Here is a 19,051-nt window from a genome sequence, read left to right as displayed (position 1 = left end):
TACTTTCAATTTAGGATAATCTATGATTCGGCGAAAACCTTTTTGCTGAAAAGTTCAAGGCAATTTTTCTTATACAAAAAAAAATATTACTGATTTAAAAAATAAATAAATCTTTTCTTGTGATAACGCTCTATAAATTCTTTTATTTCGATACTATCGCACGTCAACTTAACTAATAAAAAAATCCATAAAATTACTTTTCACGTTAAATGTTCACTTCAATATTTACCATTCGACATTTCTATGAATAAAAATTAAATTCGCATACATTTAAATTGAATTTTAAATCAAAAAAATATAATACAAATTCTTGTACGTCTTTACAATACGACAACTGTAAAACCGTTGCATTGAATAGGCAAAGAAAATGTGGCACGACCATTCTTCAGCTTCTGATGATTAATTGAACAGCAATTTGACTGAGTGTCATTATGATAATTGTGTCAGCGCGCTGGACATAAAGCGAGATAGAAAAAAAAACAACAAAATGAAATCAACGTCCATTTGGATTCTGTCAAGCGGGTAAAATTTCCCTGCGGAAACCAACACTACCAGCAACGCCAGCGATTCCCAACCGACAGTATCCCTAAAGATAAGCGAGAGATCGTTTAATATTCTAACGCGGGAACATGAGAGTGCATTCGTGGGCGAACAATAGAGACCCCAAGATTAGGCTGACGGTACTCAGTAAAACCCGAATAAAGGATACGCTGGATTTATCATAAGGGTGAAAACACACAGCGATGAACGGCACATCGTGTGCTAGGCTCCCCGCCGTCGGGGTCTCCTATATTTCTCCAAATATGAGATACACCGTTGTCGATCACAGTCAAGCAAGGATACAATTTTACCGAAAACACCTCAGGGGGTTAATTTGGGACGACTCATGCTGGCCGTTCCAAGAATCCGTGCAAGGCACAGCTCATTTTTTTTCGCAAGTTTAAAAGTATGTAAAAAAAGCCACATACCACGTGCACCGTTGTGTTTTCGCCTAAAACCTGGACGAGTGCGTGCGACTCGCCAAGGTACACTACGTGCCTAGACAATAGACACGTTAATGGATCAGGGAAGCTATGCTGTGCAACTTGTCCTTTATATTTCATTTTATTTTGATTTTTATTTTACATAGATATACCAGGAAGGCTTGACAAGAGGACCCCAATGCGCCTTCCTGGACAATTAATAACAAACAATGCAGCATTTTATTATTACATAAATCACCGTATCTCGAGAAGCTGAAGAACACGAAATAACAATTATTTAATTAAATAATTAATCAATTGAGACATCTATGGATTAAAATTTTTTTCAAATTGTACATACAATAAATACAGAAGATTTGTGACAACAAGAAAGATGGTTTTTTTGCCATATGGAGGTACACACGGTACATAGATCAGGGTATTCTAGAGCGAGCGGTAATCTCGTGCGGACCTCCTGAATCGTTAAATAAATGCTGTGAAGCGACTTTGACCTTTCATTGGGATCCTGAACCCACCTCTACGCAATAGAATTATTAATAATTTCGCACCATTTTGCCAAATGTAGCATTCGACGGTTTGAATATATATAATAAATGAAAAATAAATACAGTACATGTCACCTGAAGAATTATTTTAAATGCAATTGACTAATTTTAGTTCCATAAGCACAGTTATGATGGGGGAGCGTTTAAATTACAAAAAGATCTTATATGAAGGGTGCCATTTTTTTGAAGGGGTACGCTGTTGAAAAAAGGTTGAGGGCCAGTGAGCTAGGCGATATCTCTTCGCCGACTGTTGGCGAAGAAGCGTCTTTCTGTTTGGCCAGCTTGCGACACCCACTCTTGTTGATAAATGTGTTGATACAATCACAATGGCAAATAATTGCATATTGTGATAATTGCCGTTGTTTTACTGCTAGGCAAACAACGGCCGATCCACCGGCTAAAGTGCAAACAAAGTAATGGCACGAAAATTCCGACATTCTTGCTGTTTGACGAGGCAAACCTTTCGATGTGCAAACAATACACGAGAGATGATTAATCAAGTCCTGCGTCAACAACGTGTACAGAGTGGGCAAACATGTGTTGTAAGGCGAACTTTTTAGATGATAAAGCATCTAAACCGCACATTATAAAACAGGTACACATACGATATTATGTATGTGTGTCGCGACGGTGATTTACAGTTGCCGTATATCATATATATATATATATATAGATGCTCTATAATATAAGCGTGAATCTTCAAACATGCAAAAATCAATAGGGGTATATAAATATAGTATACTCTCGATTATCCATGCATTAATTCAATATCTTAAGAAAATATATCTAAAAAACCATCTTAAAAACGAACGACTGCCTTATGCTAGCAATTTTTTAACCACTATGAATCAATGCGTTTATTTCATAAATGAAAGATTGAACTCGTACTGGTTTTCTGCCCTTGCTAACAAGAAAAAAGGGACTGGCCGACCTATATATGGAGTAATTCTATTTTGACCCATAGTAAAATCAATCATTGTATTGTAGAGAAAAAATTTCGTAAATATAGAAAAAGATTTATTAAGACAAGACTTTGTTTTACAAGAAGGAAAACTAGTCACATTAGGCACTGACTTCTGTTGACAATTTGTTGTAAAATATCAACCAATGGGGGAGTATATAATATCTATTGATTCTCAATTTCTTATTAAATATAATAAGATGCACAAAACGTTTTATGTAAGTTATTTCATCGCCTAAATTTTTTTCAACAATTGTCCGTGTCCCTTCCCATTATATGCCCGAATAATCGAGAGTACACTGTGTAATAATAATAGCGCCACAACGTGAAATAAAAATCGTAATGATCTAATAATAATAATTAAAAATATATATTTTAATTAATTTACAAAAATAACAACATCCTCATTATTGATTACACGAACAGTAAAAATCATATGTACATATAAAATATTTTAGTGTGTTACTTATGAATAGAAAAAAGCTTTTAGTTAGTGATTAATTAAAATCAAATCGAAATAAAAAACCGGTAAATTATTTAAAAAGCTCAAATGCGATTTATTTTGCGTATTTTTACTTACTGTTGCTCTTTGCTTGAAATCGGCGATCAACTGAAAGAAATAAACAACTTTATTATTAAAACTATAGTCTTTGAAAGTTAACAAGAGAGTAATCAATCGCAAATAAAATGAAATTGAAATCGCCGATTGTACTGAAAAAATAATTTTTTACGAAGAAAAAAAAGCGAATATATGTACATATACACACAAATATAAATCATTGAAAAGCCCTGCATATGGAAAAAACTTTTTAATTATTCAAAATATGTCATATATCAATAAAAGACGGCTCGAAAACAGTCAAGGTGTTTCACACAGCCGGATATAATTCTACGTGATAATCGTGTTAAGTAGCGAGCTTGTACGACCAATATAAATGGCGTTCGGTAACTAAAAAAAAAATAACAAAAAAAAAATGACAGGTATCGAAAAAAAATGTTTTTATTGCCCAATAACGTCTTTCCCAACCGAAAATACACGATCGATACATTCCTTTTAGAAAACATTTAACGCGTGAATGGGCGCTATAAATAACGACCAAAACGGACCGAGTCGTTTTTATTAATTCACAAAAATTATTGACTCAATATTCGACGGCAGTCGATTCGAAAACGAAAATGAACGAATCAAATAATCAACTGATTCCATCACATAAAAGTGACGTCAGATTTCAAAAAGACCAAAAAGTTTTAAACCTGGACATGTCTACAGATCGCATTTTAGTGCGATTGAAAAAATCCTACCTGCAAGGGCCGAACTAAATAACTACTTCATGGTCTTAACAAAATTATTAGAAAAATATCATATTACACGCCGTCCCTGTTTACCAAGTCATTTACAATTTATTTGTTTAGTTTTAATTTACGACCGAAAAAAACTTATTAAATACAATAGTTTCTGTAGGAGAGTAAATAATATACGAATTTTATTATAATTGTTATAAAAATAAAGCAATATCTCAATTCAGCTCTGGCGGGTACGATCCTGCTACAACTAGAATCCCCAGTCATACTTATTTATTTAAAAATAAGCGGGCAGAGTCGATAGACTCAAGGGATTTGTCGATAATACAAATAAGAAAAAAATATATATACAACAGAATAAGATAAAAACACTAATCAAAATAAAACAAAATAAGACTAAACCAAAAAACTTCTACAAAAACCCAACATTTTTCAGGGAATATACATCAATTCATAAGGTTTAGGTTACTATAACTTATAGTCTACAAGTATTTTTACACGGCTTCGCTCGGTATTTGTAATATAGTAAACATTTTATTAAATTTAAATTTATTTCAATATTTATTTGATCGATGACGTCACGGATTTACGAACCAACATTACACATTCCTTCTAAATTATATATTAGATAAGCTATTAATTTTGTAGACTATTCCAGTGTAAACTTGACGTATCACAAACAAAAGTATTATATTTATACATATATACAAATTATGTACAGAAAATATTTTGCTTTTAATTTTTAAAATAAAATATTTAAGAAAATTCATTTGTTTTAAATATCAAAACAAATGAAAGCTTCAAAATAAAGATATTCATTATACATACATAAACTTTAAAACATTAAAAGCCAGCATCAGTTTAGATATTCGAAAAAATATCGACTGCGGAGCATGTTTTTATTATTAAACACATTGAATAAGAATAATATTTACAGCTGATTTCTAAATATAAAAAAATGACATAGCTTTTTTTAAAAGAAAATCAATCAAATATTTAAGGCACAAAAAAATCGTGCTGCGCGTCATTTTCTTGAACATCGAGATGCACACAGAGATGCGACCCGAGTTGCGAATGTGCAACAACACGACACTACAGAATCAATACTTGCGAAAGGAGCCGGCGATGCACAAACCCAGATCGATCGAAAAAACTGCATTCCGAGAAGTTGCAGTCGGAGGAGGCAGCAAAGCAAGCAAGTAGCAACAGATATGGAAGTATGACAGGTCCGCCGCGGGTTGAATCAACCGACGATCGGAGCGTGACGTGACGTGACGCGATCGTGGCGCCGATAAACGATTGTTGCACATAAATGCAACAACACAGTGCAGTTCAGTACGTGGTGTGTGTGTGTGGTGTACGTACATATCATAGTCGGCTTCGTGTCGTTGTTGCGTTCTAAACGCACGCTAACGAGACAGCCGAGCGATGAATGGGCTACGGATTCACGTCAATTACGCGTGTCAAAAGAAAAACACGACCGACACATACTACATACATCTATTTATTATACGTACGCTCATCCTGATTATTCATGGATAAGTATCACATGCGAGGGTCTCTCGAAAGGGAGACGAATCTTGATGAGACTCTCACAATGCCCCAAAAACTTCAATTCAATACTATGTTGCGCGACTGGGCATACATCCACTTTTATACTACTCTGAATGTTGTGATCATTGATGTTGACAATATCCGATCGGGTGTAATAAAATAAATAATAAAATAAAACACTTCAGTAAGTAGGAATTGTTTAAAATTGTATTTGAAAACTATATAAAATAAAAAAACCTCGATTCTAAAAAACTTCCGGTTCAGATAAAAATATTTAAAAAATAATAGGTTTTAAAATTTATAATTTCTATTACATGTGAAAAAATTTGAGTTCGAATCAGTTAGCGGTTTGAGAGATAAATTGAATTCAAAACCTTAAAAAAGGGGAGACTAATAAGGGGAGGTACCATTTCCGGACAACTTAAAAATTTGAAAAAAATTTACCTCGTGTCCGATATGATTAACGGTGGTCGAAAAATCCCCAAAATATACAGCACAGACTTTTTTTTCTAGATCATGTGATCAGTGATCACTTTTGATCAGTTTTCTAGGTGATCAGTGATCACTTAGAAAAGGTGATCACTGATCACCTTTTCATGTTCGAAACAGTCAAAATCTCGAGTTCGAAATTTCTCATGATCACAAAACTTCATCTATTGTTACTAGTTTACTACGTACATAGATAAAATAAAAATTCAGGCATGACCAATCTACGACTTTATCTATGTATTTGAGGAATATAAGAAGGATAAAAAAACAAAATTCCATTGTGAAACATACATACACGTTCACACATGCTGGCTATGACAGCATTTTCGATACAAATTGAGCGCAAATCTAAAGAAACTTACATACATAAGACAAAAGTTCAACTTCCAGTTGTCGGATTTTGTTCTAATTTTTTTTATTACTTAAAATCACTACAAATATTATGCACATTAAATATCAAGAAAATAAAAATACTTTAAGAGGTCAAAATAAAATAGTGAAATATTGTTTTAAAAAAAAATACTACTTCTGGTTTATGAATTCAGACCAAACCCATATCAAATCCAACCTACGACTTTATCTACATGTGTCTGAGGAATATAAGAAGGATAAAAAAACAAAATTCCATAATGAAACATGTACATACACGTTCATACATGCTGGCTATGAGAGCATTTTCAATACAAATTGAGCGCAAATGTAAGGAAAGACAAAACATAAGACAAAAGTTCAACTTTTGGTTGTCGGATTTTGTTCAAATTTTTTTTATGACTTCATATCAGTATAAATATTATGCACATTAAATATCAAGAAAATAAAAATAATTTAAAGAGTCAAAATGAAATAATCAAATATTTTAATAAAAACAATACTTCCGGTTTACGAATTCTGACCAAAACCCTATCAACTCTTAAGTTAGTACATAAATAATACAAATATAATTTTTCAGCTTGATAAGTTTAGTGGTGTGGAAAAAATGGTGTGGTTGCAACATTTTTTACTTTTCTAAGAGAAAAAAATCCCACTTTCGGTTCATTGATTTTTGTTTATTGATGATTTTTTTTATTTTCATTACATTTATACAAGTTTCTGAGTTCAAATCAGACAAAATCTCGAGTTCGAATATTCGTATGATTACAAATCTTCAACTATTGCAACTACGTACAGAGATAAAGTAAAAATAAGAAGTACCACTTGTACAAAGTTAACAACCTTAGAAAAGGTAATAAGAACTTTAAACCGCGATATATTCATACAAAAGTTTCCAGTAGGTTGGGTGCAAACATGTCTGCCAAAGCCCACACAGAAGGGATTTACAAAAGCCGAGGGAACAAGTAGTAAAACCAGCCCCAAGAGAAAGCAGCATTTTAAAAATGTTCAAATCCGACATTCGTGACTTTTATCACTCGACGCGCGTAATCTTTCGTCATTCTACAGATTACCCAACAAAGGACGACAAGTTATTATTCCCCAAAAAGCAGGAGATTAATTCCTTTCAGAAGTAGATACATACAATAAACAGAGTATCAAAATAAGGAGAGTGTTCACACTTTTTAAACTCTGGCAGTTTCGGTCCGAATAACCTCCAGACGAACCTCATTAGTCAGATGGTAAGTCCCTGGAGTTGAGTGCAAAGAAGACGTGAGGAAATGCGCTCCCCGTTAAGCATTAAGTGCCCCTCGGGGAGCGTCGGTGCAGTTGCACTTGCAAGATGCACTAAACGCGGTTTCCATCACGCGATAAACTTTCAGCACCGTATTTTATTACTCTCTCAAGTATTTTTAAAGGGTTACTCATCTCGATTCGCCTCGATTTTCACATTTAATGCGTACACTTGTATACGGATTCAAATTCTAACCGTCTTAGCTCGTCCTTCTCCAACCTCTTTGAAGTACTGTTGCATAGGGATGGGTTCAGGATCCAAATGAAAGGCACACATGGATCCACCGCTCACTCCAGAATAATCTGCTCTACCGTGTGCACCTCCTTATTTATAAGGACAAGTTGCCCAGCACAGCTTCCCCGATCCATTAATGTGCCTATTGTTTAGGCACGCACTCGCCCAGGTCTGGGAGAACTCCAGCGTATGCTTTGTTCGGGCACTTACTGAGTCCCATTAGCCTAATTCAGAGTCTCTATTGGTCACCCACGAATGCACTTACACAGTGAATACTATCTCTCATGTTCCCACGATACATTACCTAATGACGGAAAAACATAGCGATCATCATCAACGATTATTGACAACTGATATTGATCTCTTTTACCAAACGTTGCATGATTCCTACATATGGTTTTCATATCTATTCGATATGAAACGCCTATGGCACCACTTTGCGGTCGTTTTGAAGAGTTCAAAAACTTCCGCTTAACATATGAGAATGTGCTCAATTTATCTGGGCAAAAAAGATTGGAAGCCGCTGTCTTAGTTGAAGCACTATTGTGCTAGTGGGTATCACAATAGCCGGATGAAAATTTTATTATTCTGAACAGTGACAAAACGGAGCAGAACGTTTGATATTATCCGCATCTAGGGAACTATACATACTTTTTTGTGTAGAGAAGGAGTTATTATTGTCGCGAATGAGAGGGAAGTCTCGAGGAGGGAGAACCTTATTGAAGCTATAAAGCTGGGGATATTCCTTGCCTTTACATTGTGGAAATATGCGAGGGTATGTTCGGCGTAGACATTTTTAATATTTTTCTCCGATCACGAGTGTACCTAGTCAAAAGAGTGAAAAGATCTTGGTCATCTTGGCGTTTTCGACTAGAAGCAACCGGTCAAGAATGTGAGATTAGCTTCGAATATTTCAATAATGTAATAAAATTTGATTTTTAAATAAAATAAAAATTCGTAGGAATTTAATTTAGATGCCCTTCCAAAAGTGCTTCCAGGTACAGTGAAAGATATGAAAAATAAAAGAGCAAAGTTGTACAAAAGACGTAAACAAGACTTTGCACTATTTTTTGTTTGTTTGAACGCATACAAAAAATCATACCATTTCGAAAGCAAAAAGTTACTGAGTGGATTTATTTACAGAAAAGATAATAGGTTGAATGGTGCGCCAGTTCAAACATTTATTTTGAAAGTTGTAAAATGTAAATGTTTAAAAGGAGGAACGCCAGACCACAAAAAAAGGTAAGGACAAACCGCTGTATGTATGTATGTATGCGGATCCAAAATACAAAAAAAAAACTTTTCAAAAGCCGCATCTCAAATCCTGTTTGAATGGATCTTATATTTTTTTCTCGGACCCAAAATGTTGTGTACACAGTTGAAAATTCGCACACTTTTGTTGTGATATCATAAATATAAATTAAAGATTGTAATCTAAAATCAAGACAAAGTATAATTAAATTCTACCTATACAATTAGTATCAATACATACGATATCTATATGTAATTTCAATAATGCAACATGTATAGTTTAGATTTAGATCTAATCGCCGAATTATCGAATGTTAACGATTGCAATCCTTTCATCTGTCCGATTTTAGTTTATTTTAGATGTCATAGAATATGAAGGCAGATAAAATAAGAAAACGAAAACAAGTAAAAGAATACCGAGATAATAAATCATGAGATTTGGGGGAAAAGGTCTACGAAATGCCAACAAAGGCATACCGATACGGAGAAAATCTGTTCACAAATAAAAGAATTCAAATCTTCGAAACCCTAAACAACAGAAAGGGAGACAAAAGAACCCAGAAGATCCTTCGGTAATGCATTCAGACACATTGTATCACCTGAAAGGAGATGGAGAGCAAAAAATCGTTCCAAATGGCAATTTAACGTCCCCATACAAAAACGTCCGTGACTAATGAAACTTCCAGGAATACGGAGATTTAATTTTGAAAATTTAATATTATTGCTATAGATCTGATTATAACTGCAGCAGGATCACATCTACAAGAACCAAACTGGACAATTAAGTACAAAACAATCCGATTCATTCGCTTCTACCACAAATATATACATAAATATTCACAAAAGAGCATATTTTACAAGTACTAAGAGGTATGTAAAAATATAGCTAAAGCTAATAAGTAATTAATAAGTTACACATTTTTGACACTCTCACTGTCTCTGGTAAGATCCCAGCTTGACTCTTGCAAAGACCACTTTTGTGATCCTTTTCGATAGAGCAGTTCCTATCTGATTATTACCGAGCATCGAGAAAGGTTAAAAAGTCAATTTGGAATCGTAACTGGGAAGAAAAAAGTTCGAAACGTCAGTTTAATAAGTTAATCCGCACCAAATGCGTTAATCCCGGGAAACTGTTACATAAATTCCCAGAGACTATTTATTCGTTGGAGTCCCGACGTAGTCGGAACAAAAAACAAGCCGTGAAGAAGGAGCGGGGGAAAGGCAAATGAAAATATACGACCCTTTAAATTTGACAAGGGCGCCTGGGGGAAGTGAGCCTGAAAAGGGCTGCTCCGCGAAAAATTAGCAAAAAAAAAAAATCCCCCTCGCCAACAACGTACAAAAACCATGATATACAGCATTCAGAATTTAATTTTTCAAAATAACACATTACGATAATTTCCTTTTTTTTCATTTTACTTTATCTACATTCATATTATACGAAGTATCAATAGACGAAACTTTGCAAGCATGAGAGACTTTTGACTTGTATTCAGTATCTATCCCTGATCATACCAGCGGCGTGGACTAGTGTTTATCATATTATGCTTTCGAGCAGAGTGGTCACGGGTTCGAGTCCAACTAGAGTCCCGCTGCTGGCCAGACCTTGGTTTTTGACTCCAAGTCGATCGTTTCTTATCATAGTTTGCCAATTTTTCCGATTTTCATTGAAAAGGTTCTTGTAAAATTGGCATATCCTTTCCTATCTCTCTAACTTAATCTCAAGTTATTCAGCATCTTGAGGTTAGTCAATTTGATTATAAATGCTGCAAAAATGTCGCTTTGGATGTTTGTATGAATTCGCAATATATAAAACGCTTATGTATATTGATTGTATTGTATCAGTTAAAGTACACTCTTCGCTTTGGAACGATCTGTCAAGTTTTATGAAATAAATATCGAAAATTCGAATTGGTCAATTTAACGTTACGTTGTATTTTTATTTTTAATTTCCTTTATTTTGTTGATTTTACTTAGGATTTCTCAACTCCAAAGCCGCTCAATGATAAATTTCAAGTATTTTTATTGTTTTTAATTTGTTGAATTTTTTTTTGTACACGTATTCATCCATAAAAATCTTATTACGTCCGATAGACAAATGGAAGTGTTCGGAAATCGCACCCGGCCGACCGGAATAATACGGTTTCATCCGGCCACTGATTGGTCCACTTCGATCCCTTTTTGTCCGCTTTTAATCCATTTAAAAAATCCCATCGGCGCCCGAGATTTATCCCATCCTTTGGCACCCCATTTTTTAACGCCGGCAACACACCATTAAGGGAATTGCCCGTGGCGATTATTTATTTACCCGCCGGGGACGTAAGGGGAGGAGAGACGCCGAACGATAGGGGATGGGGAGGACGATCGAGGTGGCTCCTCTCCTAAGTGAAATTGTATTTAAACGCGGCTGTCAAACGAAATTTAAAGCGGAACACGAAAAAAGGCAAGGGCGAAATTCGCTCGTTCGCTGTTGTAACATATGAGACAACACGTCTGGAATGGGGAGATCACTGACGAATTTAAAAAAGAACAGATTTCACAACATTTGTGCTATATTTATATACGATTTCATACATTTGTGCGTAGTATATCCAAAAGTTCGCCAGTGACTCATCGCTTGCTTTTTGGAGCGAAAGAATAGAATAAATATTTTCATGAAAAACTACTGACTTTCTGAAAACACATTGAACATAAAATAAAAATATCACTGACACAATGAAATATTCTAAATATCTAAATATCACAGATAACGAGTACCTACAAAAGTTTCTTCATTTATCTACATACAATTATGACAGTTGATTGCCAAGTTTACAGGGATATTCCCCAATAACCACGGCCCAAAGTCACAGCACTAAGAATATACTTTAAATCATCAATAAATGATGTTTTTGTAATCGAGGACTAAATCCAGGGCCTCACCATTGGTGTGGAGAAAAATGTAGCATCGAAGCGAAAAGAGCAAATGTAACATGTGTCTAGGTTTGAAAAAAAGGAATGACAAGGCAGAAAGCAAGAAACTGTCATTTGTTGCAGATACTATCTCTATGACAGTTTTATTTTATTTTATTTCATAGAACATGAACACTCGCCTTTACAGATCGCTCCAAAGCGACGAATGCACTTATACAGATACAATACAATCATTTTATACACAGCAAATTCATACAAACATCCACAATGACCTATGCAGAATTTTTTTTGCATCATTTTATTTTATAATCAAATTGGCGAAGACGCCGAATAACTTGAGATTAGAAAGAGAGGTAGGAAAAGAGATGCCATTTTTACATGAACAGTTTCAATGAAAATCAGAAAAATTTGCACTCTGATTAGAAACGATCGACTTTAGAGTCATAAACTAAGATCTGGCCAGCAGTGGGACTATAGCGGGACTGGAACTCGCGATCACTCTGCTCGAAAGCATAATATACTAACTAACTGTAGTCCATGCCGCTGGTTAATTGAGAACTCAGTCTAAAAGTTTCGTCTTCAAAAATTGAACAAATTACAAATAGTCGGTTGGTTGGTTAATTACAAATGCTCAGTAAAATTGCACTTATTAAAATTTTTAAATAATAATTTCAATTAGTGTAATTTTAAATAATTAAAATTACACGGTACAAAAGTAAAATCTAGAATTTATGTAAATAGATCTACATATAGCGTCCCACTTTAGTGTTCTTCGTTTCGTAGCACTGACGTCACCATCAAAGCGATTCACTATACCCTCCGTAAAGAAGTTTGACTTGTGCACATAGGTATGTATTTTCTTTTGAACCATTGTAATACTTTCGAGCACAAACGTATCGGGTGATATATGCTCGTCATTTCCTAGAAGGATTGCATGACCTTGCTAAAACATCCATTTTTAGGATTTTTTACATTCATAGACATAAATAGTCTCAAAAAGTGTCGAAAAAGAGAGAAAAATTTCGATAGCTTTCTTATAACGACAATAAAATCCTATCACCATCGCCAAACCCAACCATTCGAGCCGCTAGGCACAACATCACCGACAATAGTCCACTGTCACGCAGATTCGATTTTGAAAACGATTCGATTCTAATTTCGAAATATGAACATTTGGGAATTAATCGCAGGAGAAAGCGGGGTAAACGCGTACGCAAACACGAGGCACGAGCTAAATAAGCGGCCAGTTGATGTGTTGTAGCACGCGAGCCGAGTCGTGGGGGAGGGTTGCGGCTCCTGTTGCGGTCTATTTGTTTTATTGGGTGGCTGTGCGCGTCGCAACTCCAGGGGGAGAGGGAGACGAGAGGGTTAAACTCTCCACCCGCCCACCCACCCCCCACGTGTCGACCACTTCCGGTCACGTGGCCGAGTACGGAAACGCGCCGATACGACCGGACAACCCCACGCGACCGGGGGTTCCCCCACAACCGACCCGATATTAATGGTATATTGTGTTGTAAGTAGGTACTCCAAGTTGTACAATTACAACAGGTACTTTGAAAACGAGCAGGGAAAATTGTGGAAAAAAAAACAAGTATGAATGGTCTTTAGGGCGAAAACACACAGCGGTGCACGTGGCACGTGATTTTTCTTAGATAATTTTAACCGTGCGAAAAAAATGGGCCGTGCCTTGCACAGATTCATGGAACGGCCAGCACGCATCCTCCCAAAATGACCCCCCGGGGTGTTGTCGGTAAAATTGTATCCTTGTTTGACAGTTGTCGATAACGGTGTATCCAATATTTGAAGAAATGTAGGAGATCCCCCACACCGGGAGCCAAGCACACGATGTGCCTTACTCAGCAGTGAATGGTAAATGGTTGTAGGTGATGAAAAAAAAACAACCGATCAACTGGTCAAGAAGTAAAGAACATAAGATCAAGACACGAATGTAATCAGGAGAGTGCATTTAGATGAATGATAAAAAAAATGTTTGACCAGTGTGTTGCTAGTGACGGTGTATGAATGCGAAACTTGGCCATTGTATTGCAAAATGTTACGTAAAGTTCAATGCACCTAGATAACCAGTACATTCAGGAAAAGAATGGCATGGACTAAAGTAGCTGATATAGTGAAAAGATTGAAACAGCAATGAGCATATGGCTAGAAGAAGGGGGGAAAAGTGTTCGAATGCTATCCAAGGGAGTGTAATAGGATGCCAAAAGCAAAAAAGTATACTAATGCGCAAAACTTAGCAGCGTGCTAAACTGACTTGCGCCATGTACAGCAGCGGTCATAATTCACAGTGTTTTCCGTCAGTTTATTGTACTTCAGCAAAGGCGGCGAATAGCCTTTATTCTAAAATGATAATTTAAACGACTGTAGAATTAAAAGCACATAACAAACGGGGAAATAAAGGCGACAAAATAAAATCACGGGTTAAACTGACAAACTCTAAAGAACGAGGGGGGGACAGGAGGCCGAAACAAAAGAATGGATTTGCTCCCTTTTTTATTTTATCGAGTAAGCCTTTTCTTCCATTCCTCCTTTCTTTTTTTTAAGAACAATATGTTTACGAAGAGGTGGTCCCGAGAGAGTGGAGGATAACCGGGGGGGTGGCGATTGCTATCCATTGTGTCCGAGGGGTGAAAGAAGGTTCGGTGAGATTAAAAGGGTGTGGTTTCGATAGAGGTCGAAGTGGGTGGGGTGCACGCGAAACGCCTGTTCACCGTATGTGTGTGTGTGTGTATGGGGTGAGGGGTGAAACGTGGCCACAAAACATATATCAATGTTGCACATAAAGCTTTTTGTGTGCCACATTTCGCCTCCACGGTGGCGCTAAAGCTCAATAATAACTTATTTCGCGGTCGCCATTATAAATCATACCGTCCGAAAGATATACTGTTATAATTTTGCTGACGCATTAACGCGATTCCAAACCGGAACCTTCGCCGAGTAATAACCCCCCTCCTGACTCGGTGCCAAATAGAAAATAAACAACTAAAGTCATTCGTTCCGGTTCAACTAAGACACTATCTATTTTGGTACTCAAGAAGTGACGAATCATATCATGACGAAATTTCATGTCGAAGTCGAAATTTCAGCTAATTGAGCAAAAGAGATCCCTTCAATGGTATTACAAGATCTTGAGGGTAAGCAGTCAAAGCATATCAAGATGTATATGTAACAAAGAATATCAAAATGTAGAAAATTCAGCGTTCACTTGAATCGAGGAATAAGAACGTGCATACATATGTACATATCGGCCAATGTCCGGTTTTGGCACCTTCTCTGAATTTTAAAATTCTGAATATTGATACGCATCCGTATTCTAATAATATGTAGATCCAATCTACAATCTACTTTAGGGCAAGTGAAATAACTCAATTCGTAGATCATGCACTTTTATTCTTCAATGAATCAGCGCGAAATGGTGCTCATATTACTAATATATGTAGTTACCACATATAATATTTACACAAAGCAGCCCTCTGATATATAGATTTTTCTACAGACAATTAGCAAACTTGTCAATTGATAAATCTTTTCTAGGTTGTGTGGTAGCGTATCTCACTATAGAAAATATCAAGGCAGGGATTTATTGACACACTTGCCTGCCGACAAAGTTCTTCTTCTTATTAATCATTAAGAACGCAGATACACAGAATGGTACGTGGCACGTTTTTTTTTAGATAATTTTACACATTTAAAAAACGCTAGCACGCCTAATCTATAGTTATTATTGACTAAGGTTTGACTGTGAAATTTGAAAAAATGTAGGAGAAAGTTATCGAAATAATAAGATCGCTCGAATTAACAATGACATAAGTCACGCCCATTCACAGCTGGAGTCTACGTAGTCATGCCGTGCAGTACGATTATGCGTGTATGCGCTTTGAGAAAACGATTGCCCACTCTCCAGATACACTTAAATATGTATAAAAACGAAGGAAAACACATCTAAATATGAGCTGTTATATTTGGAAATGGCCTAAGTCTACTTTTCTCCCTTCCGAGAAATATTTCGCAAAGCATTTAACATCCTTAAGTTTTGCTTGTAACAATATTTATTTATTTATTTATTTATTTATTTAATAGTTTTGGACCATTGTGGCATTACAGGAAGAACCTAATGCGCCACAATGGCCTACATTTGAAAAATATATAAAACATGATATAAAAACAAGTAAACTGTAAATAAAGGAAAAAAGCAAAAGCAGAAAACATGGTAAAATAAAATTACAAAAAAAGTAACAAAAGGAAAATAATACATCATTCAGAGAGAAAAAAAAAAAAATAACAAAAGTGTAAAAATTAAAAATAAAATCCATAAATCCCATTCTTTGTTTACACTGATCAAAATTAAAATAGTATATAAAAATGTACAAAAGAGAAAGAAAAAATAAAATAAAATAAAACAAAATATGAATAAAAAATAAAATCACAGCGAGGCCCAAATGGAAGAGAGTAGATTAAGATTCCACTCATTCATCACATTCAAATTAAGAAAGTAATGATGAGCGCAGGTTACCAGATAAATATGTTAAGATAATATCCGACAATCTACGCTCCCCAAGGTGGAAAATATCACATTCAGGGACAGCAGCAACGATTTCATTGAGAAGTCGAATAGCTCTTGGAATAGGAGCCATTCGAAAAAGAACTGTGCGAGCAGCAGGTACAACCATTAAATGATGATGTCTACCACGCACATAATTATTAGGGACATAAAGTCCCAACTGTTCCAGCAACAACGGGCATGACGTATTACCACGCAATAGCTGGAGAACGAAACGAATTAACGAGAAGTTTCTCCGAAGTTCAAGGGAATTATACCCAAGCATGCCCAAAAGGAAAGGAGTAGGATAGAGATATGGGTAGTACCCATACTCTTTCTTATAAAGAAAACGAAGAAATGCTTTTTGCACTTTTTGGTTGCCTGTAATACGTTTTTCCAAAATTCTGAACTAATAAAAAGTATTGATATCAATTTGTGAATTAAATCAAACGGAAATAGTGTTTTTGGAACTGAAAATTGGACTTCCGCCACTTTTAAATGTACCGACTCATATGTATGAATGTATAATTTGCACCCCTACTAAGGAAAAAACTGAATTCAACCGTCGTTTTTTGTCAGTGTAGATAAAAGATAGTAAACCTAACAAAATTTATTTTTTTAATATATTTATGAATGAACGATCTACTAAAGAATGGTATCACAATATATCAACATCAAATAGTATATTGCCCTTTAAGTCCAAATTGACATCGCTAAGACTAGCGATAGATAGCGTTATCGACATGCGACCACGTCAACGTTTCGATAGCCCCGATATAAACGATGTCTTTATTGCATATTATTACAATTTTATTTTTCGTCGAATCGAATAGGCACACACACATACATTATAATCCGTCCCTTCGAAGGGTTCGTTTGTAAATTACGATACGGGTGCGCGCCTACACACACGTTCACCGACAAAAATCAAGTGGACTGTGGGGGACACACGAACGATAAGGGGGAAGTTCGGTCGGCCCTATCGCAACAGTAATTTATACGAGAGCCCTTCGGGACTCAAATGGCCATTAAAATTATACAATACGAAAGGGTAGCAAATCTACACCCCATTGTTGGACCTAAAGCTATTCACGCCGGCTTGTGTCACTCTTAGTAATAAAAAAAAAACGCGCCGCTGGTTTATTCGCTTCGGCGGGTTTAAATCACATTTTAACGATTTTATAGTTTTATTCCCTTCAAAGCTATTGAAATGTGAACATTGAGCGTGATTCTTACGGCGCATCACACAGGGAAGAACGGCACGTCGTGTGCATGGCTCCCCGCTGTGGGTGGTCTCCTACATTTCTTCAAATATACCGTTATCGATCAGTGTCAATCAAGAATAAATACAAGGATACAATTTTACCGATACTAAGCGCCGAGAGGACGCCGGGTTCCATCTCGTGAACTGACCTCGATTGAAAATAATTTATTCCGAGTATAATCTTTAATCCTGCTGGTCAGACTTGGATTATTATAAATCGATTATTTCCCATGAGAGTTTGCCAATTTATCTGATGTCATCACTATTTGAAGATGATTTATAATCTTTAATGCTGTCAGACTTGGATATTTGTTTGATGGCATTATTGAAGCAGTTCCTCCATCAAACTGGCAAAAACCATCCAACCTAATATTTGAACATGATTTCAAAAATGTATTATATATAACATAGATGTCTCGCTAATTTTCTTATATATAGTTTTTGATTATGCTCCATGTCTGGTCGCAGTAACGCGTTAAGAGTATTCTGTAATGTTACTGTGGCTAGTATGTGAAAAAAAAAAACAAATTACCCGCAAAGAAGATTATTATAATTTTACGTTTACGTGAAGTTTTACGTTTATGATTTGAGTACACAGTGAAGATTTTAGATCAGAACTATATTATTCCTAATTATTTGGGTCAATTCATTTTAATAAATTTGTAGAGATTGGATGATAAGTAATCATCGACCAAAAAGTGACAGCACCCATTGACCAATCAGCGATTAGGACTCAACAGCCAATGAGGTCTCGCGACTGATCAACCAATAGTTCTCAACCTGGTTGTCCACTATTTTTTTGCGATCTAGAAACTCTATTCACATCTTTGCGGCTGTAGTATATATAAAATTACATTCATTAAATTATGATGAATTTAAATAATCAAAAGAGATTTCTGAAATCAAAGACATTTAAGCGTGTAGAGAAGTGACGATACTTAGATTTTTATTGGAAATTGGGTGTCTTGTCAGTGAGTCAGCCACTCAAATATAAAAAAAGTTTATGGCGGTCAATTTTTTATTCAATTGCTAGTGGCAATGGGTAGCTTTTTCACATGCAATTTTGATTTGTCTGAGGTTAAGTTATTGCCAATTTAAATAAATAAAATATGGTAATAATGTTGAGATTAAATTGGCCACATAACGTGTGCAAGGCTACGTACGCGTAGGCAGTGCAAATAATTACAAAGAAAAATTGCACGTCGTAAAAAATACTATTATGTGTAATATTTCTAAAACAGGACGTTGTAATAAACAATTTCAGTCATGATAACGTGTGAAATGGATTGTAATGGTTTTTTTTTTGTTTATGTTAAAAAAAAACGCCTAAATAT

At 35.6% G+C, this 19,051-nt stretch overlaps 1 protein-coding gene across 5 annotated transcripts in view; it reads right to left on the bottom strand.

Moving 5' to 3' along the window:
* Positions 1-19,051, bottom strand: part of LOC143914960 (protein groucho-like) — a 233,096-nt gene that overhangs the window by 195,031 nt on the left and 19,014 nt on the right. For 3 of the 5 annotated variants that reach the window (XM_077435396.1, XM_077435398.1, XM_077435397.1), the window contains exon 3: positions 3,070-3,099. The exons of the other annotated variants lie outside the window; for them this stretch is intronic. In XM_077435396.1, the coding sequence (XP_077291522.1) occupies positions 3,070-3,099 (30 nt within the window). The remainder of the gene's footprint in view (positions 1-3,069; positions 3,100-19,051) is intronic. 5 annotated transcript variants of the gene reach the window in all.

This window comes from Arctopsyche grandis, chromosome 7 (genome assembly GCF_051622035.1).
Source record: "Arctopsyche grandis isolate Sample6627 chromosome 7, ASM5162203v2, whole genome shotgun sequence".
In the NCBI taxonomy this organism is placed as follows: Eukaryota; Metazoa; Arthropoda; class Insecta; order Trichoptera; family Hydropsychidae; genus Arctopsyche; species Arctopsyche grandis.
The sequence above is the reverse complement of the archived record's forward strand: the minus strand, read 5'-3'. Positions and strand labels throughout refer to the sequence as shown.